Genomic DNA, 25,802 nt, shown 5'->3' with positions numbered 1-25,802 from the left:
ATTAGTCAACACATCTTATGTCATAGAATCCTTGTCTTTTTCTCACCGTGTGTACTCTTTTTAACTCTTTTTTCGATCTTTTACCGACTATTCTTTTTTTTTAAAATACCGCTTTTTCTTTCTTCTTGGTTAGTTTTTCTCACTTGCTCCACTTTTGCCCCATTTTGCCAACCAACTAACAATCATCAAAGCTTTTCTGAAGCTAAAGGCCAAAAGCAAAAACACAAAAGTGACTTGCCAAACATGACACTAAATGCACCTTTCAACATGTCACCAATTGTGATTAAAATTAAGGGCCTCCTGTTGCATCAAAAGTAAAGGATCTAGAATTTTGTTGACGTACACTTCTCTATATGGAAGTTGGAACCCATTTACACCACCTAGTTTCAATGTCATTTCTTTCATCATAAAATATGGCAAGACAAGAGCACCGGCAAAAAAGAGAAGAAACTCTGTACATTTATTCTTATCTCATATGTGTGCTCCTATTGGCAGTCCATAAGATATGCAATGAACACATGTTTGAACATCTTGGTACCAATTTCCACCACGCACATCATCCATGACTTTATCATGTGAGAGCTCTAGTTTGATGCTTTGGTTCATCCATGACTTTATCACCTGTGGGCGCTGGTCCAATGCATATTCAAAGCGAAGGATTGAGTAGAGCAACAAAGCCTTTTTTTGAGGTCAAGAGCATAGCTCAATTGGTTAGAGCTCATAACTGTCAACATGGGTGCATTAGTTCAAGTCTCAGCTCCCAAGGAATATCGGCCTGTCCTCATCTGCAAAAACGCCTCTAAAAGAATGTGAAAAAAAAAAAGCCTTTTTCATTATGGGTGGGTGGACCCTTGAGGTTACAAAGGGTGGTCCTAAAGCTAGGTGTTGTCTTCAATCATGTTATCAATTTGTGGCATCCTTGTTTCAAGTTCAAGCACACAAGTGACTATCCTCACCTAATCGGTTAAAATCTTACAGTATGTAGATAATATTGATCTCTTCAAAAGCCTAGGCACTACTTTAGCCGTTTCTTAGAAGAGAGTTTCATCACCAACATCTGTATGTGGGAACTCTTGAAGTGCTATTGTCATGATGAACAAAGAAACATGTGCAGTTGCACACCTCTACGCACTACAATAAACTACCAACATCTAGTTGTGGCACTTTGGACACTTACAACAGCTTTCCAAGCCTTCGCCCCCAACAACCTCTTGGATTTGGTTGGCATATTCTCTGAAACACCTGACCCATTTTGAGGAACAGGAGGCAAGAATCATGAAGCAAGAAGACCATGCTTGCGAGCTACTACTCAGAATTTATGCATATGAATTAGGACACTGCGCACTCTGGTGAACTGGTGAGGGCACAGCCCCCCATCTTTAGAAATTTCAAAATAGAATTAGGCTGCCACCACCATATGTATTGTATGGCAATTGTGTACTAGCTTTGCGCACTAAACGTTTGCATCCCTCACTAATGTAGTAATCCTTGACATGACATAAATAAGTCAATGTTTGTATAAAATACAACTTTACACAACCAATTGCCTCAACTTCCGTGACATGTATTTACCTTCAGACACATCACAGATTCCATTGTCAACAACGAATGTGTATCAAACTCCTGCACACCTGGTAATGGACTACATTGACATCCTTGGATTTGTTCATTTCCCAGCAACAAATGTGTATCAACCTTCTGCACACCTGTTCATAGACTTTATTGACATCCTTGGGCTTGTTATCGGAATCAGGTGAAAATTCCCTGGTTCAGATTCACATATTGAGGAGCCTAGAATTTGTTTAGCTCTTTCTTTTTGGCCAAATCACCTCTACAAACCAAAATTGTTATGCCTTGCAAAGGCATGTAATAAGAAACACCAAGAGCCAACTTTTTGTTGACTTTCATCACCCAAAAGATTGCTAATTCCACCCAAATACCCCATCCTCATCATCTGGCTCATGATCAAGACGGCTTTGCACTTGACGAACCATAAATGCCAAGCCTGCAGTTGAAGCATTGAAAGATCAGGATATTCAGAAATAAAGTTGATCAAAAGTCAGTGTCTAGCACCTACATTCAAGGGCAAAATGTGTCCTCAGAGACAAACCTTCGATTGCCCGTGTTAATGCAGACCACCATCTCTCTCTTGCAACTTCTCGCCTTGACAACTCTGCATTGATCTCATTGTCATAGCGTCCTTGTAGTATACCTTGCAATGTCTGTACAGCATTTCTTGTGGACTCCAATATGGTATCCCCAGACTCCAACCGTGCAATCTCTTCGAGCGATTGGAGAGATGATGACATACTCATAGCCAAGGCCCACTGTGCAGCGGCTGCCCACTTTGCAGAGATGCCCCACTTACGCTTCTTCTCTTCAGTTTTGGCTCTCACGTTTGCCTCATCCATCACAATACTCTGGCACAAGCATTAAAAAGCAAAAATAAGATTATTAAGTAGCACAGCATTATCTTTAAAGAAACTCTGATACCAAATTAGGCACTAAGCATGCAATTTCACATTTTTACCTTCAAATACTGTGCATTTGCAGACCCTGTACTTTCTACCATTTTGGAGAAAGCACTCCGTTCATTGGACAACAAACGTTCTGGAGTATCGATCTCCAGTGCCTGTGTACATGATTAATGGACAGAAGAAAGGTCAATTAGAAACATGGAACACCATGCAAACACTACACTGCCCTGCAAACTCACACCCCAAAATCAGAGAACCTTACACCAGGCTCTACAAGCTAGGTAAAGAAGCAAACCTGTCCAGCATCAAGTACAAGAATGCGATCACAATCAATTATCGTGTTGATTCTGTGGGCAATAATCAACATTGTACAGGATTTGAACTCTTCACGTATTGTTCTCTGAATCAGGGCATCTGTCCCAACATCCACTGCTGCTGTTGCCTCATCCAGCACTAAAATCTTTGACCTTCGTAATAATGCACGAGCTAAACTTAAGAGCTGTCTTTGCCCCACGCTGAAATTCTCACCACTTTCTGCAACCTTTATTGATCAGGCAAGAATAGAGTGAGATGAATCAGCTTGAACAAGAAGATATAAACAAAACACAAAGCCCGTCCTTTTAGGGACAGCTAGTGAACATGTTCAGGAAAGAACCTCTGCTTCAAGGCCCCGTGGATTTCTTCTGATGACCTCCTTCAAATGAGCTCTCTCCAATGCTTCCCATATTGATGCATCATTGTGCTCATTGAAAGGGTCCAAATTAAACCGTATAGTACCTACCATGTTAGTTGTTGAGTTATCAATACATGAGTTCATTTATATTGTTATTTGGTTATAAATACATCAGTTCATCTATATTTTGGTTAGTTATGAATAAAAGAGCTTTTGAAGAATTTTACAGACCTGAAAACAAAACAGGCGTTTGTGGTATTATGCCCAGACCCATTCTTAGATCCCTTAGGCCAAACTTTTGAATGTCATATGAGTCAATCGTTATTCTTCCACTCTCGATCTCAACAAGGCGGAACAAAGAATTGATCATACTTGACTTGCCTGCCCCTGTTCGACCAACTATACCAACCTTTTCTGTTGATTCAATTTTCACAGACAAGCCCAATAGAACTGCAGGTAAGTCAGGTCGATACCGCATTACCACATTCTCATATTCAATGATACCAGCAGTAGGCCAACCAGGTGGGGGCCTATTGTTATCAATCACAAGAGCACCTTCTGGTTGCAAATCACTGTAAGTCCCAACTCTTTCCACTGCATTGAAACTGTTCTCCGCAATACTAGCAAGTCGCAAAGTGGTAGTTAGAAGGGTTGTTATGTTCAATGCATAACTCAAAAGCAATCCCATCTGAGAGGCAAAGGCTGCTTCATCACTAGCTCGCTGATTACCCAGTACTGCAAATGTCGCAGTCATCCAAATCATGAGACCTCCCAGAAATTCAAGACGAATTGCAAGCCATCTGTTTGCACTCATATTGATCAGGGTGAAGCGTGTATTGTTATCCACAGCCTTTGCATTCATCCTTGCCATTCTATCATGGGCTTTATAAGCACGGATATTTGCCAAACCATTCAAAGCTTCCCCAAGCTGTGCATAGACTGGAGAGCGCGTTATTGAATCAAGTCTTTTTACTTCTCGTGCTGTGCTCTGCAAATCAAAAGAGGAAAAAGGGATTCTCAATTGAAGGATATTATCTCAGATAACGTGATTTACATATAATATATGCACATGTCTAAATAAATCTCTGAGAACAGTTAAACCTATGTTAAGAAATGTCGGCTTTTCTGTGAAGTCTTTTTACATGACTACACCTGAAAAGTAATAGGCAATCCAGTCTCCCAAAGATTTTGAAGTACTGAGACGAAAAACTGAAGTCTAATAGAGACACATTCTGAGCCCTACAAAACATAGGTTCTTGGCATACTACACTGTCAAGGGATAATTTTGTTGAACTATATCTATAAATGCCCAAGTTTGTGGACTCCATGATGCCGGTTGGAGGTAAAAATTCTTTTAGGTATTGCTCACAACAGTGAAGCAAATAGAACATTTTGAATGCACAATATGAAATCCTACCACAAGAGAATGTTGTGAGTGACCATTCATCTACCCTATGAAATTGTAATAAAATATTTATCATTACTATAGGAAATACCAAGAAGATTGTATCTAAGAACAGTATGTTTCAAATATGTCATAAACAAGTTTAAATTGTAAAAACCCAGATATCAGTGCATAATGAATAGGAGCTATTCCTAACCTCTTACATTTTATATCCAACCAACCCCTAAGTCAAGCTCCAGATCATCATTCATAAACAGATATATCTTAGATACTCAGATTATGGAGCCCATAGCTGTGATATGGAGCCCATACCTCTTCCCCCTAGGAGGTCTCCATCTTTCTTTGCTCTTGCTTGTGCCTAACTAATTGGAAGATTTCCACAAGTGGCCTGACCATCTAGATCCGTGATGGAGAAGCCTACCCTTTTAAAGACTAAATCCATATAGGTCTGGGATTCAAATCGAATCTCAAAACCATTTCAAAATGCTCCCTCAAGCTATTACTTCAGTCGAGGTCCCAACATATTATTGATGCCAAACCTCACAAATACACACCAGAGTCCAGAGACAAACAGAGATAACTAATGTCTCTAAAGAGGCCAAAAAAGGCCTATGAGATCAACAGATACAATGCCATGATTCCAATACATGCATCCCCTCGACAAAAGAAAGGTTGCCTAAGCTGAAGCTAAAATGCTGAAACTGATGAAAGCATGAGAGAGAGAGAGAGAGAGAGATGGGGTCGTCGCCTGCGCGTCGTGCCATGCTGCCGCCGTTTTGACCTAGCGCGCCGCCGTTTTGACCTATCGACAGGGGCCCCTGAAGTCGCCCCGTCCTGCGCGACCTGTTGCCGTTGCCCGCGTGACCTGCGACTCGCGCCCCCTGCCGTCACCCTAACCTGCGCCCCATCGCCCCGTTTCGCCTGCGTCTCGCGCCTCCTGCCGTCGCCCTAACCTGTGCCCTCTATTGCCAGGCCCCGTGGACGCCCGCCATCTGCCCGCCACTCCCGCCGTTGGTTGCTGGTTCTGTGCCAGCGAGCCGCGCCCTTCGCATCTGCCCCTCGCCGTCTGCCTTGTGCCTGACCCCGTGACGCCTGCCCCGTCCACGATTGACCGGTGCAGAGCATTCCGTCCGTGGTTGACTGCTCTGCGTCAACGAGCAGGGCTGCTGCAGCCGCGTTGACGCCTCACCGGTGCCTGACCCGTTACCCCGGGTGGTTCCCTGATTTTGCAGGTCTGCGGGACTTGCACAGAGAGAAAGAGAGAGAGAGAGAGAGAGAGAGAGAGAGAGCGCGCGAGCGAGAAGACAGCAGTATGGCTGGCCTGGATATGGATTTTCTCAACTGGACGGTGGCAGCCCTTGGCCCTGATTCCGATGCAGAGGAGCCGGAGGATACGGTGCCATGCACGGAGGAGCTGCCTCCGGGTTCTGAACTGCCGCCTGCCGGCAAACGCTCCAAGCATACTTCTGATGAGCCAATGGGTCCTCAGGAACGTTCCTATGCGCAAGTGGCCTCTGATCCTGTGGATTCGCAGGAAATTGACTGGGAACATTTGCTAGACTTTGCCAATACTCTGCTTGGCGATTATGTCCAGCATAATAATGAATCTTTTTCTGAAGCGGGAACGGATGATGTGCTGGAAGCCACGGTGGACCCCAAATCAGTCTTGCGATCCTTCTCGGTGTTTTATGATCGTGCAGTTATACTTTTCTTCACTGGGAGGATCCCAGTGCTGTCGCATATTCGCCAGTGGATGCACCATTTATTGCAAGGGGAGTGTGTTGAGGAGATCTTCCTTGGACCTCGCGGCTTTTATGAGGTACTGTTGAAATCGGAAACGCATCGAGCTGAGCTCCTGTCCAAGTTGCCACTATTCTTTGATCGCCGCTTGGTCCATGTTGTACCATGGCGCCCCATGGCCGACTTCCAGCGTCTGCTTCAGCGAGAATGCCCGGTGTGGGTGGAAGTGGAAAATTGTCCGGCGGTCTATTGGCCAATGTTGAAGGATGCGATGGCGGTTGTGGGAACAGTGCTGGTTCCCCCAAGCCTCAGGGCAATGAACCGCAACCGTTTATGTATGTTATGGGACACGGCCAGGAAAAGGCCCGCATGGCTTCGCCTCAATTGTTCAGGCATGCATCCTTTGCATTTTCGGTTGAAATGGGGCGATTTTGCGGGATACTGCTTTTCATGTGGTAAATTGGGGCATTTCATGGCTGAATGCCCTGAAAGGCAACCGTCTTCGGAGGATGCGCAGGTTGTGCTGCCCAAGGATAACATGGTGCTTGATGCCCCGCCCTAGGAAGCCCTTCAGTCACCTCATGTCATGGATAAAGGCAAACAACAGGTCCTGGGTTTGGACTCCTGTCACACTGACTGGATTGAGGCACGTCCCAAAAAAGGTAAAAAGTTGGATGCAGGCCTGGCGGATCCTGGGCCTACTGCTTCCCAGGATTCCGTGCGCACGTATACGCGCAGAAAAGTAATGGTCACTTCACAGCAGGCTGTGCGTACTACGACCCCGTCTGCCCCCCGTAATCAGTCTCCAAGGAAAGTCTATACCGACGGTCCCAAAGGCCCTCCTGCTAAGCTGGCGTTTGATGCCAAAGGTAATGTGATTACACCCTGGGATCGGCGTTATCCCCGCCCCACTCCCAAGGCAGTGGATTTCCCTTCTACCTCTAAAGCAGGTCGCTAGAATTCGTTTGCAGTATTGGCTGATTTTCTGGATGAGGGCGTCCTGGATGCTCTCGCGGAAAAGGTGAAATCGAGGCAACAAGCGCCTCGTTCCTGACTTCCTTTTTTGAAGATATATGAAGATAGCCACGTGGAATGTGCGAGGCATTTGCTCTCGCCATAAGCAACATGCCATGTGGACCGTCTTGCATGAGAACTAGTGGGATGTATTGTGTGCAGTTGAGCACAAAAGTCACGGTGAAGCAGGAAAAGTTGTGGATTGTCATGGATTCCGTCTGTTTTATGCAGGCACCCATGCTACGCACAATTCGGGCGTGCTGATGATTGTCCATGAGAAATATCAGCCGGTCCTTATTAAAAATGATGTGCAGGGCCGCTTTCTGGTAATTGAAGTCTTATTTGAAGGAGAGATTTTATGGTTATTGGGCCTCTATGCTCCGAATGATCCCGCATCCCGACGGGATCTTTGATCCACTTTGCAAGCCTCCATGTCACTTGGCCGAAGGGGGTTTTTGATGGGAGATTTCAATATGTGTGTTCACTCTTCTCAGTCCACTTCAGGGCATTCGGTAATGGATGCGCCGGAAAGCCGGGTGTGGAATTCCTTTGCTTTGCACGTACTTAAGCAGGATCTTTGGTCGTGGCTTCACCCTTCTTTTCCAGGGTTTACTTTTCATTCCGCACAATATGCAACTACTTGGTCGCGGCTGGACAGAATGTATATCATGCAGGGGGACGATTTTCTTCCCGAGATGCTGGAAATGAAGGTCTTGCAGCAGTATGCGTTGTCGGATCATTTCCCCCTCCAGCTGGAGATGCGGGCACAATCTATTGCACCTTTTATGCAGTTGCTGGATAGGCTCCCTTTACGTTTCAACTCCTCTTATTTGAAGCATTCAATTTTTCAGGGCTATATCCAGCAATTGATTGAGAGGTTCTTATTGGACTTCGCCTCTGAGGGCTTGCCTTCATTTGCACGGTTGCTCTCTAATGTACAGCGGGTTGCTCGGCAGTATGGGATCCATCATGCCTCGCTTTGTCGCCGTCGTCGATCTGCGGCAGAGGACTTACTGGCTTTGGTCCGTTCCTTACTCCTGGATTCCCCAGATGATTTTCTGCTGTCATTGGAGAGGCGTTTGGCCCATCTTCTTCAAGTATTTCAGTTGAAATCTTATCAGCAGGCCAAGCTGCATAACTTGACTGACACATTGCAAGATAGTGCCTGCCAGTCCCATAAGTTCTTTCGCGCCTTGCATGCGTCTCCGGCTCGCGACAATATGACCAGACTCCAGGATTCGGAAGGTCGCATGGTCACTGATCCGCAGACCATTGTCAATATGTGCAGAAATTATTTCATGGAACTTCTTGGTTCTTCTCCCTTGCCTTCTAGCCAGGTTACGCATGCCCGCTCGGTCTTCTATCATCTGGTCCGCCAGCAGGTTCCATTGGATATGCAAGCCACTTTGGAGGCGGACATTTGCGAGGAGGAGGTTATGGATGTTTTGTTGCACCTGCCTACGGATAAAAGTCCTGGCTGGGATGGTCTCACTAATGAATTCTTTCAGAACTCTGCCACGCAGTTGGTGAAGCCATTGGTGGTCATGTTTCAGCAGGTTTGGGAAACAGGGGTCATGCCCTCCTCATGGAAAGAAGGCCTTATCAAACTGATTCCAAAGGTCCCTTCGCCATCAAAGCTGCAACACTGGAGACCAATCTCTTTGATGGGCTCCATGTATAAAATCTACTCCAAAGTGCTGGCGAATCGGCTTCACAAGCACCTTCCCGCTATTGTGCATCCTCTCCAATATGGTTTCATTAAGGGCCGCAACATTCTGCATAATATCTTAAATGTGCAAATGGCTATTGACTATGCGCGACACTCCGGTCAGGAAGTGGTATTGATTCAATTGGACTTGGAAAAGGCGTTTGATTATGTGGACTGGTCTTTCATTGCAGATCTCATGTCTGCTATGGGCTTTGGTACCCGGATGTCCCGATTGATCTACACCATTAGTGCTGCGGCTTCCTCCAGAGTTATGCTCAATGGTGGGGTTACAGAGCCATTTGTCCTTGCACGCTCAGTCAGACAGGGTTGTCCTTTGAGTCCTCTCTTCTTTGCCCTGGCGACTCACCCGGTCCTTTCAATGTTATCCTCCATGGCAGATTCTGCTCAGCTAGCAGGGTTGTCTCTTCCTTTGGGCCAGCACTTCATTAGCCAATCTTTGGCTGATGACACCTTTATGATTTTGCAGGCGGACAGGGACAACATTCGCAAGGCATTAGATGTTTGGACGCTTTTTGGTCAGGCCTCTGGGCTTCGCATCAATGCCTTTAAGTCAGCCATTCTCAGTTGCACGGAGCCTGATTTACAGTCATTAGGCTGGCAAGGCCAGGTGGTTTCCCGTGGCTCTATTGTCAGGCATCTTGGATACCCATTGGGGGTGGATGTACGGCCAAAGGACCTGCTGGAGTGGATTTCCCAAAAACTGGCGGCGAAGTTTATGTATTGGAAGTCGCAAGCGTGGCCCTTCCATGTCCGCCTCAAAGTGGCTCAGACAATTATGCTCCCAATGCTAACGTATTTCCTGCCATTGTTGCCATGGACGCCTACTACTTTGAAGACTCTCACTCATCCCATCCGTTTCATGCTATGGAAGAAGGATTCACTGCAGGCAGGCATTTCGTGGATTTCATGGTCACATACATGTACCCCTAAGCGCATGGGTGGTGGAGCTATTTTGGATGCAGAAACTCATATGCTAGCTCTCCGTTGGTCCCTTTTTCGTGCCATGTGTGTGGATCATCACCCGTGGACCATCATAGCCCGTTATTTTCTTGAGGACAGCGGGCTCCGCCATGGTAACACCCGGCTTCGGGCCTCCTGGTGGCATGTCCTTAATGCTGACTCCCGTTTTTCCAGTCCCTCTTCCTCTTTGTTACTGCACTTGGTCGGCTCTTGGAAAGTGGTGCTCCGAAAGGCCCGTTGGCACCTGGTAGGGGACCGCTTGCAGACTAACTCCTTTCAGCTGGAATTGTTGGCAGTATCGAGACTACTTTCATGGGAAGATAAACATCAGCTCAGACTGAGATTTAACCGCATGGCCCATTTAGGTGTGACGTCGGTTGCGGATGCTACCCTTGCCACTCGCAATGTCCTCGTATCGTTTCGGACTGCTAGGCGACTTTTCAAGATCCCGCGCGGATACCGTGATTTATGGGGAAAGCTTTCGTCGGAGCTTCAGGGTAGGCAACCCTTTCTTGCCCTGGCTGTGGATCGCCCTTGGCAGGACTGGGACCTTGCAGGCCGGTTGAGTCTGGAAAAGGCCTCTACTAATCAGGTGTATCATCTTCTCATTCAGGATCACCAGTGGCTGGGTGAGAAAGCTAATACTGTTTGGGGACTGCGGAAATCGCTGTCATGGTGGCAAACAACGCTGATGGAGGGCTGGCTGAATAAGGCACCTTTCAAATGCAAGGTCTTTATTTGGCGGGTAATGATTGGTGGTCTTCCTCTTGCCTCGGCCCTTGCCAAGCGTCGCATCTCGAATGGCAATTGTTTCTTCTGTACCACAACGGCGGAATCGGCCCGACATCGTTTTCTTTCTTGCCCGCTCGCCAAGAATATCTGGTCACTCTTGTCGCACATTTGGCGCACTGTGGTGGGGTCCTCACTAACTCCTTTCGACTGGGTTTTTGTGCGCCCGAAGTATCCCACACCGCCACAGTTGCATATGAAGATCTTATTTCACTTTTTCAGATACTGGGGATGCTGGCACATTTGGACCATGCGCAATGCTTTTCTCTTTGATTCGGCCTCTAATGTACCGCGCCATATTGCCAGGCTTAAAGGGCTCTTGCATTGGCAGCTAGATCTTATCCGACACTCCGACTTGCTCCCTTGGGAGGATTTGCATCCTTGGCATATGGCAATTGCCTCTGGGTCGTTGCCATGATTGGTGTAACTTTTTTAGTGCATTACTACGGGGATTTCCCACACGTTGGCCTACGGCCCTCGTGTCTCTTGTAATCAGAAAGAGAGCGAAAGAGAGAGAGAGAACTTCTTCACCTGATGGCTTAGTGTCATCAAGTATCTTGTAATCAAGTAATCTTGTATTTTTTTCGTAATTAATACAATTACCTTTTACGAAAAAAAGAGAGAGAGAGAGAGGAGAATTGAGCGATCGATGGCGGAACGTGATGGCGTCGCGGACCTGCCCTGATTCACCTGCTGCATCAACCTGACGCTTCGCCTGCTGGCCGTTTCTGGCACTGTCTCCCTCATGGCCAGTGACTTCTGTGAAGGCACGCAGACCTGTGGGCCGGCAGTTTTGCCTGGGTCTGTGGTCGTGTCAGCCCCGTCCCACTGGCCTGACGCCCTGACGTCCTGTCCCAGGCAGTTCTGCCCTGATGCCATGCTGTGCTATCTTGCTCCGATGCTCTGCCTTGCAGTGGCCATCGCTGCGCCAAACTTCTTGTGCCCTCCTCCCCTTGGAGCTCGTCTCTGTTCCTGCGATTGTTGACAGGTTTGAAGGGCGTCTTCCTTGTGGATCGTGGCTCTCCACCTGACCTACGCAGGGTCTGTTCCTGGCGTCCTGCTTTGCTTTCGGTGCCCGACTGAAAGGCAGCAGCAGACTGTCCTCTGTTTCTGCACCTACGCAGACAGTTTCCACACAGTGCCTGAAAGAGGCAGTCCCAGCTCAGTTCTGATTTTGCCAGTCGGAGTTCAGAAAGGCATTTGTGATAGGCATCTAGTTCAGGAATCTAATGGTATCGATATGGCTTTTCTCGATCAGCAGATCGTACAAGGGAATGACAAAGACTTGGCAGACTCAGATGGTGATTAGTTGGCTGAAGAACTCGGCCCCGTTGTTGGACGGTGATGAGATGGGCAAACGTCGTAGGATGTCAGTTGAAGAACCGGTCATAGGCCCAAATTTGCCCCAGCCAGAGGCTCATGTTTCCTACTCACAGCTTGACGGGTCTCTTCAGTTCATGCTGGCCACTGCCAATCATCTTATGTCAGACTATGTCCATGTTAATGAGGGTAAAGCTAACTCATTACCAAATGGGGATCAAGTAGTCGCAGTCATGGGAACCGGCCTGATCTTACAGCAGATTACTGCTTTCCATGAGAGAGCAACCATCTTTTATTTTAGTGGAAGGACTCCTTTGATCACTAGAATTCGTGCGTGGCTGCAGTCCATGCTTATCAGTTTTGAACAGTGCTCAGATGATGCTTCAAGGTGTATCCACTGGCTGAAGAGATTTATGACGGTCCGAAGAGGGGTTCTTTGAGGTTCTTTTTCGTTCCACGGAAGTACGGGCTCTTATTATGTAATGCATTCCTTTGTTTATGGATGGGCAGCTAGTTCATGTGGTCCCTTGGAGACCCATGGTTGAGTTTCAAGAGGTGCTGCGACAAGCATGTCCAATTTGGGTAGAGGTGGTTGATTTCCCAGCACATCTTTGGAGACTCCTCCCTCTGGTTTTGAGAACCCTTGGGGAGGTTTTGGTGGAACCTCGGCTAGCTTCCTACAATAGGAATAGGGCATGTATGCTGTGGAATACAGGGAAACCTCGGCCGACAAAAAATCGTTTTGAAGTTCCATGGTTACAAACATTGGTGTATGAGTTGAAATGGGGTACTTTTGCAAGACACTTTCAAATGTGGCTAGTTCGGCCATTTTATTTTGAAATGTGACAAATATACGAAGGGAGTGCAGGGCCCTATGGATCAAGACATGGAAATGCAAGACCACCACCCTCAGCAGATAATTCAGCAAACCAGTAGCTGATCCAAAGCAGCTTTCCCAACATGGTTGTGAGGAAAACAAGGAGGAGGTTTCCTATGTTGGTGGGGAGCGTGCTTTGAATGCGGTTGGGCGGAATTTGTCTCCTCAGGAGGATTCTTGGGTCATTGTGGTTTGGTTGCAATGCTAGACAAGATTTTCGCTCGAATCTTGCCCATCCTCCGCCGCCCCCAATCACTCAAACCTTTCAACGGAGAGGTAAGGGATTTTATATGAGACCTCAATCTTTGCATGCTCCGGCAATGGAAGATAAAAGGGCTTCTGATTCAGCTTTGCACTTTGATGCGCATGGAAGGCTTGTGCCTCCGCGGGAGGTTTTCCGTTTCCAATAACTATAGCTTCCTTCCCAAGCTTCGATTATAGGTTTGCAAAGGGCAGATCTTGTAGATGTTATCCGAAGTGAAATGGAGAGATTCCAAGCTGCCAAGGCTATTGATGTAAAAGGGAAAGGGAAAGCGGTGGTTTAGTAGTTATTCTCATTTGTGATTGATCATGAAAATTTATGTGGAATGTGAAAGGTATTTCTTCGAGCAGAAAGCAATATAGGTTGTGGAAAGTTGTATTAGCTGGAAATTGGGATGTTTTTTGTGTTGTGAAGCACAAATAGCATGCTTTGGCTGGATCTTCTTATGTATACAAGGATTATGCGGTCTTCTTTAGTGGTCGAGCTCTGCATAAATCGGGAGTTATGTTGGTTGTCAAATCCTCCCTACAACCATCGTTGGTTTCTCAAGATACTAGCGGCCGATTTGTGATCCTGGAAATAATTTATGAGAAAGAGGTTTTGTGGCATGTAGGCGTGTATACTCCTACTACAAGGGAACATCGTCAGCTTGGGATGACCTGTATTGCCTTGCCATTTCCCGTCAAGGCTTTGTCATGGGTGATTTTAATGCATGTGTATCTGGGGATCAGGCGACTTCTCTGCATTCGATTATGGATGGTGCTGAGCGACAGGCTTGGGATGCTCTTGCAACAGTGTCTTTGAAACATGACATGTGGTCCTGGATGTATCCATCACAAGCCGGATATACTTATCATTATTTTCAGCATCCAAATACCCGAGCCAGACTGGATAGGATCTACGTTTGCCAGAGTGATTCTTTTCTTCCTGCAGTCATTGATCTGTGGGTGGAAAGACAACATGTTTTGTCAGATCATTATCCTTTGATCTTGGAAATGAGCCACAGACCTGTTCACGCATTTAAGGCTCTCCTTGCACATTTGCCCCTTCGTTTTAATCAATCTTTTCTGCAGCAAAACCAATTTTTGGAAGGTGTTCAGCAACTGATAGCTTCTTTTAGCTTGAGGGTACTATCTACAAGGATGGAAGCATGGGCGGTTTTTAGGGATAATGCGCGAGTGTTATCGTGACACTATGGTATTCAGCATGCTTCCTCTTTTCAAGCTGAATTGCAGCATGCCCAATCATTATTGGTTCATTCCTTGTCTCTGTGTCAGTCCGGGGATTCCAATGATGACTTGCTCACATGCATTGAATGGTTGAAAGATAGGGTTCAATCTCTTCAGGAAGAGGAATATGCAAAATACAAACTACTGGCCAAAGTCGAAGCTTTACACGATAATAATTGTCAAACTCATCAATTTTTTGCTCGTTTGCATCAGAAATATGCTCAGGAAAATATTGTGCGCTTAAAGGATGGGCAAGGTGTTATGGTCATTGATCCCGCCTCCATCATTCGAATGAGTGTCGACTTTATAAGGTCCTTGTTAGGTCCGCAAGAGATTCTTTCCGATGCTATTCTCTCTGCTCGAAGATATATTTGTGACCTGGTTAGTAATCAGGTCAAACCAGAATGAGTGAACTTAATGGAGGCCAATATTTCAAAAGATGAAGTGGAAGAAGTGTTGTCCCACTTGCCTCGAAGGAAAAGTCCTGGCTCGGATGGGCCGCCTAATGAGCTGTTTTCAGCCCATGTGGAAATGCTTAAGGACCCATTAACTCGACTGTGTCAGCAAGTGTGGAATTCTAGTATGATGCCTTCAGGCTGGAAGATTGCTATCATTTGGTTGTTGCCCAAGGTTCCCTCTCTAACGTCTTTGAAACAATGGAGACCCATTTCCGTTATGGGGTCGTTATATAAAATCTTTTCCAAAATTATTGCCGACAGATCGCAGAAAGTATTTCCACACCTCGTCCATCTAGGTCAATACGGTTTCATTAAAGGTCAGAATATAATGCACAACATTTTGAATGTTCAACTGGGAATTGACTATACCAAAGCTTCTGGCCAACAAGTTGTTATGCTTCAACTGGATATTGAGAGCCATTTGATCATGTTAATTGGCCATTTTTGTGGCAATTGATGTCTACAATGGGTTTTGGTCCCCGTATGATTTCTCTGGTTGATACCATTAGTCAAGGTGTTGTGGCTCATATTGCTCTTAATGGAGGGATTACGGATGAAATTGCCTTATCTCTCGGTCTCTTTGGCAAGGCTGTCCTCTCAGCCCTTTGTTGTTTTGCTTTGGTTACTCACCCGATGCTCTCATTATTGGATAAGTTGCTAGCTCAAGGTGAGATAGTTGGCTTATCTCTTCCCTGCGGTGACCAGCTTGTGGGTCAATCTTTGGCAGATGATTCTTTTATATTCCTCAAGGCTGATTGCACTAATGTTAATCAGGCAATGGTGGCATGGAATCTTTTTGCTTTGGCATTAGGCCTTCATGTTAATACTCAGAAATCTACCCTTCTCTCCTGTACGGAGAATGATTTGGACGCCTTGGGCTGGAATGGAATTGTGATCCCAAGGGGTAATATAACCAGACACTTGGGATATCCTATTGGTGTGGAGACAGCTTCCTGTGCCTTGCTAGATTGGATGGCCTCTCGAATTCATGACAAGTTCACGTACTGCAAATCTCAAAGCTGGCCTCTACATGTCAAACTAAAAGTGGCTCAATGCATTATGATCAATATGATTTCGTTCTTTCTACCATTGCTTCCTTGGACTAAGAAGTCCCTTTTGGAAGTGGTTCAGGCTATCAGATTCATGCTGTGAAAAAAGAAAGACAATAGTTTGGGTCAAGTATGGATTTCGTGGCGGCATGTGACTACTTCGAAAAGGATGGGGGGTGTAGTTGTTTTGGATGTTAATTTGCATATGGCCACTTTGAGGCTATCCCTTTTACAGAGTCTATATATTCAAAGTCATCCTTGGTTAGATATTGCTAAATTCTTCATAGAGAAGACATGCATCTCTCATGGTAGCATGATTATTCACGCTTCCTGGTGGTATTTACTTAATTCCACGAGGCCTATTAAGGTGTCCCTATCTTTTATCCTTTCTCATTTGATTGCATCCTGGCAGCAGATGCTACGTTTTGCAGTTTGGTGCTCTCCTGATATTAGTAAAGAGGGAAATTCGCTGCAAGGAGAAGTACTGGCTTCCTCAAGGTTGTTGGATTGGCTGCATAAAGATTTTCAGCAAGACAAGTTTAATCGGATGGATCCCTTGGGGCTGAAGACAGTCCTGGATGGTGTTATTCTTGGGTAGCCTCGTCTTTATTTTTTCTGGTGTATTCGTCACTACTTTAGGGTGCCTTGAGGATACAGTGACATTTGGTTGTCCATATAGGACAGTCTTCGGAGGTTCTCTCTTTTGCCTGTGTTACAGCCACTGCACCCATGGCATGACTGGATGTTTGTGCTTCCTGATGATTTTCAGAAAAGGTTAGCTAATCAGATATATCATCAGATGGTGGAAGTCAAGATATGGGTTACTGGGAAAGTTAATAGATTATGGCATCTTCGGGATAGCAAAAGAAGTGGCGGGAAAGATTTATCTAGCTTTGGAAGTCTAAGGTTCCGTACCAGGGTAAAGTGTTCATGTGGAGGCTGCTTATTGGGGGTATTCCAACGGGAGATGTGCTTCGTGCCCGAAAGACCTTTGCAGGACGTTGTGTTTTCTGCACTACATGTGATGAGACATTGCTTCACCTCTTTGTCTCTTGCCCTGTTGCTTGACAGATCTCGAATTTCATTTCCGGAGTGTGGTCCTTGGCGACCCAACTCCGCATACTAGCTCGTTTATGGATTATGGGAAATATGTCCTCTATGTCTTCTTTGCATTCAGATTATTCCTGCCTTTTCCATTTCCTTAGATGGACAACCCTATGGCATACATGGTGAAATCGTAATGCCTTTATTTTTGATTCAGCATCAGGTATCCATGGGCATGTGGCCCGTGTGCGTGGCTTAGTGCTATGGCAAATCTCTTCTATGATGTCAGCTGACTTGGTTCTTCTGGATATTGTTGCTCCCTGGCTGGCTATTGTTCGCTCTACTCCAGTTGTCCTGTCCATGTGATTTATAAATGCTACTCATGTAATGGGTTGTTCTGATAGCCTACTAGCTTCATTATAGTTGTTTTCTTCCTGTTTCATTGGCCTAAAGGCCTGATGTAAATATCTCCAAAGAGAGAGTTTATGATGGTTATTTCTATGCTGACCTAATGGTCTGATGTAAATATTTACTACTTAATTTAGTTATCTTCACAGAGAGAGAGAGAGAGAGAGAGAGAGAGAGAGAGAGAGAGAGGCGGTGATCTAGAAGGGTCTCGTTCAAATGAACGAGGACCGAAGGATTCGGTAATTGTTATACTCAGACCAAATCGGTGTAGCTCAATCGGTACGTCATATGCACGCTGATCAGAAGGTCCTTGAGTTCATTTCCTGTATCCATATCTGTAAATATGGGAGGTTTGACCAGGTCTGTGGGCAAAGCTAACCAGAGAGAACCCGAGAGAGAGAGAGAGAGAGAGAGAGAGAGAGAGAGACGGAGCGATGGCGGAACTGGCTGGGGCCTGACCTGGTGCCGCGCACGTTCCTCTGCTGTCGGTGCCTGCACCCTCCCGTTTCGCCTTCAAGAGAGAGAGAGGATGCGTCGAGCGATGGCGGAACTGGCTGGGGCCTGACCTGGTGACGCGCGTCCTGATCTGTGCGCTGCGGGAGATCTCCCCTCAGACCAGCGTGGGGTTTGCCCTGACGACAATATCTCGCCCTGCCAACCTGTAAGTACCCTGCCGTCCTTCAGAGCCTACTGCCGTGCGACCTGCTGTTCTGGGTCGCCCTCCTCGGAGAGAGAGAGAGAGAGAGAGATCGCCGCCTCTGGTTGACGGTCGCGCCTGCTCACGGAGCCGTCCCGCCGCCCTGTTTCTGCCGCCCTAGCCACGGCAGCCTGCCCCTGCGGCCGTGAGTCAGCGGATCCGCCCCGGCCTGTCTCGCTGAATCATCTGAAGCCGCCCTGTCAACTTCACCTCTGCTGCGGCTCGAGGCGCCGCCTGCGTGTGCTCCTCCTTTCGTGCAGAGGCGCCCCGTTCTTGTGAAAACCCTGAACCTGACCGTCGTCAGAGAGGAGAGAGTTCGTCCTCTGTGTGAAGACAGCAGTATGGCTGGCCTGGATTTGGATTTTCTTGACCAGACGGTGGCAGCCCTTGGCCCTGATTCCGATGCAGAGGAGCCGGAAGATATGGTGCCATGCACGGAGGAGTTGCCGCCGAGTTCTGAACAGCCGCCTGCCGGCAAACGCTCCAAGCCTACGCCTGATGAGCCAATGAGTCCTCCGGAACGCTCCTATGCGCAAGTGGCCTCTGATCCGGTGGATTCGCAGGAAATCGACTGGGAGCATTTGCTGGACTTCGCCAATACTCTGCTTGGCGATTATGTCCAGCATAATACCGAATCTTTTTCTGTTGCGGGAACGGATGATGTGCTGGAAGCCACGGTGGACCCCAAATCACTCTTGCGATCTTTCTCGGTGTTCTATGACCGTGCAGTTATTCTTTTCTTCACTGGCAGGATCCCAATGCTTTCGCATATTCGCCAGTGGCTGCACCATCTATTGCAAGGGGAGTCGGTTGAGGAGATTTTCCTTGGACCTCGCGGGTTTTATGAGGTCCTGCTGAAATCGGAAACGCATCGCGCTGAGCTCCTGTCCAAGTTGCCGCTATTCTTTGATCGCCGCCTGGTTCATGTTGTGCCATGGCGCCCCATGGCCGACTTCCAGCGTCTGCTTCAATGCGAATGCCCGGTGTGGGTAGAGGTGGAAAACTGTCCGGCGGTCTATTGGCCCTTGTTGAAGGATGCGATGGCAGTTGTGGGAACAGTGCTGGTTCCCCCAAGCCTCAGGGCGATGAACCGCAACCGTTTATGTATGCTATGGGACACGGCCAGGAAAAGGCCCGCGTGGCTTCGCCTCAATTGTTCGGGCATGCATCCTTTGTATTTTCGCTTAAAATGGGGCAACTTTGCGGGCCACTGCTTTTCATGTGGTAAATTGGGGCATTTCATGGCCGAATGCCCTGAAAAGCAATCGTCTTCGGATGATGCGCAGGTTGTGCTGCCCAAGGACGACATGGTACTTGATGCCACGCCCCAGGAAGCCCTTCAGTCTCCTCATGTCATGGACAAAGGCAAACAACAGGTCCGAAGTGTGGATTCCCGTCGTACTGACTGGATTGAGGCACGTCCTCAAAAAGGTAAAAACTTGGATACAGGCTTGGCGGATCCTGGGCCTCCCGCTTCCCAGGATTCCGTGCGCACGTATACGCGCCGGAAAGAAATGGCCACTTCACAGCAGGCTCCGTGTCCTAGGGCCCCGTCGGGCCCCCGCAATCAGTCTCCAAGGAGAGCCTATACCGACGGCCCCAGAGGCCCACCTGCCAAGCTGGCGTTCGATGCCAAAGGAAATGTTATTACACCCTGGGATCGGCGTTATCCCCGCCCCTCTCCCAAGGCAGTGGATTGCCCTTCTACCTCCAACGCAGGTCGCCAGAATTCTTTTGCAGTATTGGCTGATTTTCTGGATGAGGGTGTCCTGGATGCTCTTGCGGAAAAGGTGAAATCGAGGCAGCAGGTGCCTCGTTCCTGACTTCCTTCTTTGAGGATACATGAAGATAGCCACGTGGAATGTGCGAGGCATTTGCTCTCGCCATAAGCAACATGCCATGTGGACCGTCTTGCACGAGAACCAGTGGGATGTATTGTGTGCAGTTGAGCACAAAAGTCACGGTGAAGCAGGAAAAGTGATGGATTGTCATGGATTCCGCCTGTTTTATGCAGGGACCCATGCTACGCACTATTCGGGCGTGCTGATGATTGTCCATGAGAAATATCAGCCTATCCTTGTTAAAAATGATGTGCAGGGCCGCTTTCTGGTGATCGAAGTCTTATTTGAAGGCGAGATTTTATGGCTGTTGGGCCTCTATGCTCCGAATGATCCCGCATCCCGGCGGGATCTTTGGTCCACTTTGCAGGGCTCCATGTCACTCGGCCGAAGGGGATTCTTGATGGGAGATTTCAATATATGTGTCGACTCTTCTCAGTCCACTTCAGGGCATTCGGTAATGGATACGCCGGAAAGCCGGGTGTGGAGTTCTTTTGCTTTGCACGTGCTCAAGCAAGATCTTTGGTCGTGGCTTCACCCTTCCTTTTCGGGGTTTACTTTTCATTCCGCACAATATGCAACTACCTGGTCGCGGCTGGACAGAATGTATATCATGCAGGGCGATGACTTTCTTCCCGACATGCTGGAAATGAAGGTCTTGCGGCAATATGCGTTGTCGGACCATTTCCCCCTCCAGCTTGAGATGCGGGCACACTCTATTGCACCTTTTGTGCAATTCCTGGACAGGCTCCCTTTACGTTTCAACTCCTCTTATCTGAAGCATTCAGTTTTCCAGGGCTATATGCAGCAGTTGATTGAGAGGTTCTTATTGGACTTCGCCTCTGAGGGCTGGCCTTCATTTGCACGGCTGCTCTCTAATGTGCAGCGGGTTGCTCGCCAGTATGGGATCCATCATGCCTCGCTTTGCCGCCGACGTCGACATGCAGCAGAAGACTTACTGGCCTTGGTCCGTTCCTTGCTCCTGGATTCCCCTGATGATGATTTTTCTGCTGTCTCTGGAGAGGCGGTTGGCCCATCTTATTCAAGTGTTTCAGTTGAAATCTTATCAACAGGCCAAGCTGCACAACTTGATGGACACAATGCAAGATAGCACCTGCCAGTCTCATAAGTTCTTTCGCGCCTTGCATGCATCTCCGCCCCGCGAAAATATGACCAGACTCCAGGATTCGGAAGGTCGCATGGTCACGGATCCGCAGACCATTGTCACTATGTGCAGAAACTATTTTATGGATCTTCTTGGTTCCTCTTCCTCGCCTTCTAGCCAGGTTACGCATGCCCGTGCGGTCTTCTATCATCTGGTCCGCCAGCAGGTTCCAGTTCATATGCAAGCCGCTTTGGAGACGGATATTTGCGAGGACGAGGTTATGGACGTTTTGTTGCACCTACCGAATGATAAAAGCCCTGGCTGGGATGGTCTCACTAATGAATTCTTTCAGACCTCGGCCACGCAGTTGGCGAAGCCATTGGTGGCCATGTTTCAGCAGGTGTGGGAAACGGGGGTCATGCCCTCCTCATGGAAAGAAGGCCTTATCAAACTAATTCCAAAGGTCCCTTCGCCGTCAAAGTTGCAACACTGGCGACCAATCTCTTTGATGGGCTCCATGTATAAAATCTACTCCAAAGTGCTGGCGAATCGGCTCCACAAGCACCTTCCAGCTATTGTGCATCCTCTCCAATATGGTTTCATTAAGGGCCGCAACATTCTGCATAATATCTTAAATGTGCAAATGGCCATTGACTATGCGCGGCACTCCGGTCAGGAAGTGGTATTGATCCAATTGGACTTGGAAAAGGCATTTGATTATGTGGACTGGTCTTTCATTGCAGACCTCATGTCGGCTATGGGCTTTGGTACCCGAATGTCCCGATTGATCTACACCATCAGTGCTGAGGCTTCCTCCAGAGTTATGCTTAATGGTGGAGTTACAGAGCCATTTGTCCTTGCACGCTCGGTCCGTCAGGGTTGTCCTTTGAGCCCTCTCTTCTTTGCCCTGGCGACTCACCCGGTCCTTTCAATGTTATCCTCCATGGCAGCCTCTGCCCAGCTGGCCGGTCTGTCTCTTCCGTTGGGTCAGCACTTCGTTAGCCAATCTTTGGCGGATGACACCTTTATGATTTTGCAGGCGGACAGGGACAACATTCGAAGGGCATTAGATGTTTGGACACTCTTTGGTCAGGCCTCTGGGCTTCGCATCAATGCCCTTAAGTCAGCCCTTCTCAGTTGTACGGAGCCTGATTTGCAGTCCTTAGGCTGGCAAGGCCAGGTGGTTTCCCGTGGCTCCATTGTCAGGCATCTTGGATACCCATTGGGGGTGGATGTACGGCCAAAAGCCCTGCTGGAGTGGATTTCACAAAAATTGGCAGCAAAGTTTATGTATTGGAAGTCGCAAGCGTGGCCATTCCATGTCCGCCTCAAAGTGGCCCAGACAATCATGCTTCCAATGCTAACGTATTTCCTGCCATTGTTGCCATGGACTCCTACTACTTTGAAGGCCCTCACTCATCCCATCCGTTTCATGCTATGGAAGAAGGACTCACTGCAGGCCGGCATTTCCTGGATTTCTTGGTCACACGCATGTACCCCTAAGCGCATGGGTGGCGGAGCGATTTTGGATGCACACACTCATATGTTAGCTCTCCGTTGGTCCCTTTTTCGTGCCATGTGTGTGGATCACCACCCTTGGTCCATCATAGCCCGTTATTTTCTTGAGGACAGCGGGCTCCGCCATGGCAACACACGGCTTCGGGCCTCCTGGTGGCATGTCCTTAATGCTGACTCTCGTGTTTCCAGTCCCTCTTCCTCTTTGTTACTGCACTTGGTCGGCTCTTGGAAAGTGGTGCTCCAGAAGGCCCGCTGGCACCCAGTGGGGGACCGCTTGCAGACTAACTCCTTTCAGCTGGAATTGTTGGCAGTATCGAGACTCCTTTCATGGGAAGATAAACATCAACTCAGACCAAAATTTAATCGCATGGCCCGTCTAGGTGTGATGTCGGTTGCGGATGCTACCCTTGCTACTCGCAATGTCCTCGTCCCATTTCGGACTGCTCGGCGACTCTTTAAGATCCCGCGTGGATACCGTGATTTGTGGGAGCAGCTTTCATCGAAGCTTCAGGGTCGGCAACCCTTTCCTGCCTTGACGGTGGATCGCCCTTGGCAGGACTGGGATCTTGCAGGCCGCCTGAGTCTTGAAAAGGCCTCCACTAATCAGGTGTATCATCTTCTTGTTCAAGATCACCAATGGCTGGGAGAGAAAGCTAACACTGTTTGGGGACTGCGGAAATCGCTGTCATGGTGGCACAAAACGCTGATGGAGGGCTGGCAAAATAAGACACCTTTCAAATGCAAGGTTTTTCTTTGGCGGGTAATGATTGGTGGTCTTCCTCTGGCCTCGGCCCTTGCCAAGCGTCGCATCTCGAATGGCAATTGTTTCTTCTGTGCCACACCGGCGGAATCGGCCCGACATCGTTTTCTCTCTTACCCGCTCGCCAAGAATATCTGGTCACTCTTGTCGCACATTTGGCGCGCGGTGGTGGGCTCCTCGCTAACTCCTTTCGATTGGGTTTTTGTGCGTCCGAAGTATTCCGCACCGCCACAGTTGCATGAGAAGATCTTATTTCACTTTTTCAGATATTGGGGATGCTGGCACATTTGGACCACGCGCAATGCTTTTCTCTTTGATTCGGCCTCTAATGTACCCCGACATATTGCCAGGCTTAAAGGGCTCTTGCATTGGCAGCTGGATATCATCCGACACTCCGACTTGCTCCCTCGAGAGGATTTGCATCCGTGGCATATGGCAATTGCCTCTGGGTCGTTGCCATGATTGGTGTAACTTTTTCAGTGCATTACTACGGGGCTTCCCCACACGTTGGCCTAGGGCCCTCGTGTATCTTGTAATCAGAAAAAAGAGAGAGAGAGAAAGAGAAAACCTCTTCACATGATGGCTTTGTGTCATCATGTATCTTGTAATCCAGTAATCTTGTATTTTTTTCGTAATTAATATAATTACCGTTTACGAAAAAAAAGAGAGAGAGAGAGAGAGAGAGACGTGTGATGGAGCTCGATCCAAAGCCGCCACACCCCTGTTCCTGTTACGTCGACAACTGAGGACTGCGACACGCTCGACCTCGACCTGCGTCCTGTCTCTCCTCCTGTTCAAGCTGTCACACTTCGCCCTATCTTCCTGTGCGTAGACGAAAAAAGTCACTGCGGGTCCCTGCTTCTGCGCGTCAACCTGTAAGTACCCAGAGAGAGAGAGAAAGAGCGAGTGAGAGCCAACGACCTGCAGGCAAGTCAGACGGTGGCTCTAATCTCATTTCTGTTCCTGCACGTCTGCTATTCTGTTTGCCCTGGTTCTGTGTTGCTGCCCAGCTCTGCGTCCAGCAGTCGATCTGCCTTGGGATTACACCACCAACGTTTCTGCTCTGCTACTGGACATTCGACCTGTGTAGAGACTTTCTGGCTGGAGCACATAGAATGGATTTTCAGCCCTAGTCATGGAAAAATTGCAGGAGTCAAATGGTATTGATATGGATTTTCTAAACCAGCATATCGGGAATGGGGATGATAAAGATTCTGGTGAATCAGATGGTGACTCGTCAGCAGAGGATGCTGGACAGTTGATGGATGGGGATGAGACGGGGAAACATCATAAAATGTCGGTTGAGGACCGGACTTGTGTGCCCAGAATTTGCCTCAGCCAAATGCTCATTCTTCATGCTTGCAGCCTGACGGGCCTTTTCAGTTCATGCTGGCTTCAGCTAATAATCTGATGTCGAATTACGCTTAAGCCAATGAGGGTAAAGCGAGTTCTTTACCGGAAGGGAACAAGTGGTAGTGGTCATGGGTCCGGATCTGGTTTTACAGCAGATTGCTGCTTGCCATGAGAGGGCAGCCATCTTCTACTTCACAGGAAGGACCCCTTTGATCACTAGAATTTGAGCTTGGTTGTAGTCTATGCTTGTTAGTGCTGATGGGTCAAGATGATGCTTCAGTACAAGTGCAGGGCCCACTTGTTGAGGAGATTTATGATGGACCGAAGGGGTTCATTGAAGTCCTATTTCGCTCCCCGGAAGTGCATGCTTTTATTATGCAACGTATCCCTTTGTTTATGGATATGGTTCCTTTTTTTTGCAAGTAAAATGTGGCTGATTATATTACTCAAAAAAATTGATTACAACGGAGTACTCATGCTCAACAGACAAGCTGGAGCTGATGAAAGTCACAAATACATCATATATACAAGCCTCTCAAGGTGGTCTGGGGGGGATTGGGGGCAAGAAGCCATGGAGGGGGGGTGTATCGCCATCTGGGGCTGCCTACCTGCATCACGAAGAACAGGTCCTGGCCGCCCCAAGTGCGCATGAAATGACATCAGAGCTCCTGATGAGCCTTGGACTCGCCCTGCACTTGATCCCATTGGCCTCGAAGGGAGTGGATGATGGAGGTCCAGAGCTCTGCTAAGGTCGCCTGTACTGAAAGTCTCTCTCCACCAAAAGCCACCTGACACTGCGCCTTCCAAATATGCCAACCAGTAAGACTCTCTATGATCTCCCATACCTCAGACAGGTCTGCTGTGGGCTCCAGTACCTGGCGGATAGGTAGAGCCTCTAAACCGATCACTGGGCACGACCCTGCCTCTAAAATGAATATTGTATCCTACATCCTGGCCTCATACAGAAGGTGACGGCCCTGACTAACCGCCTGCTAGCAGAAAGCTCCCCAAGAGATACATCCAAGGCTAGGTGCTATGCGGCGAAGGATGCGGCATAATCCTCTCCACACGAGTTGTGCCGCCTCACACGACCAAAG

General features: G+C 47.9%; 1 protein-coding gene across 1 annotated transcript in view; it reads right to left on the bottom strand.

Moving 5' to 3' along the window:
• Positions 1–438: 438 nt before the first annotated feature.
• Positions 439–25,802, bottom strand: part of LOC148016595 (ABC transporter C family member 2-like) — a 160,929-nt gene continuing 135,565 nt past the window's right edge. Inside the window, exons 23-28 of the mRNA XM_087664235.1 lie at positions 3,382–4,138; positions 3,133–3,254; positions 2,773–3,018; positions 2,531–2,632; positions 2,111–2,420; positions 439–2,005 (exon numbers count right to left, since the gene is read on the bottom strand). Coding sequence (XP_087520361.1) covers positions 1,923–2,005; positions 2,111–2,420; positions 2,531–2,632; positions 2,773–3,018; positions 3,133–3,254; positions 3,382–4,138 — 1,620 coding nt within the window. The 3' untranslated portion in view covers positions 439–1,922. The remainder of the gene's footprint in view (positions 2,006–2,110; positions 2,421–2,530; positions 2,633–2,772; positions 3,019–3,132; positions 3,255–3,381; positions 4,139–25,802) is intronic.

Source organism: Lygodium microphyllum, chromosome 23 (assembly GCF_053477565.2).
Source record: "Lygodium microphyllum isolate KBCC chromosome 23, Lygodium_microphyllum_v1.1.10, whole genome shotgun sequence".
In the NCBI taxonomy this organism is placed as follows: domain Eukaryota; kingdom Viridiplantae; phylum Streptophyta; class Polypodiopsida; order Schizaeales; family Lygodiaceae; genus Lygodium; species Lygodium microphyllum.
Note: the sequence above shows the minus strand (reverse complement) of the source record. Positions and strands in the feature narration are given on the sequence as shown.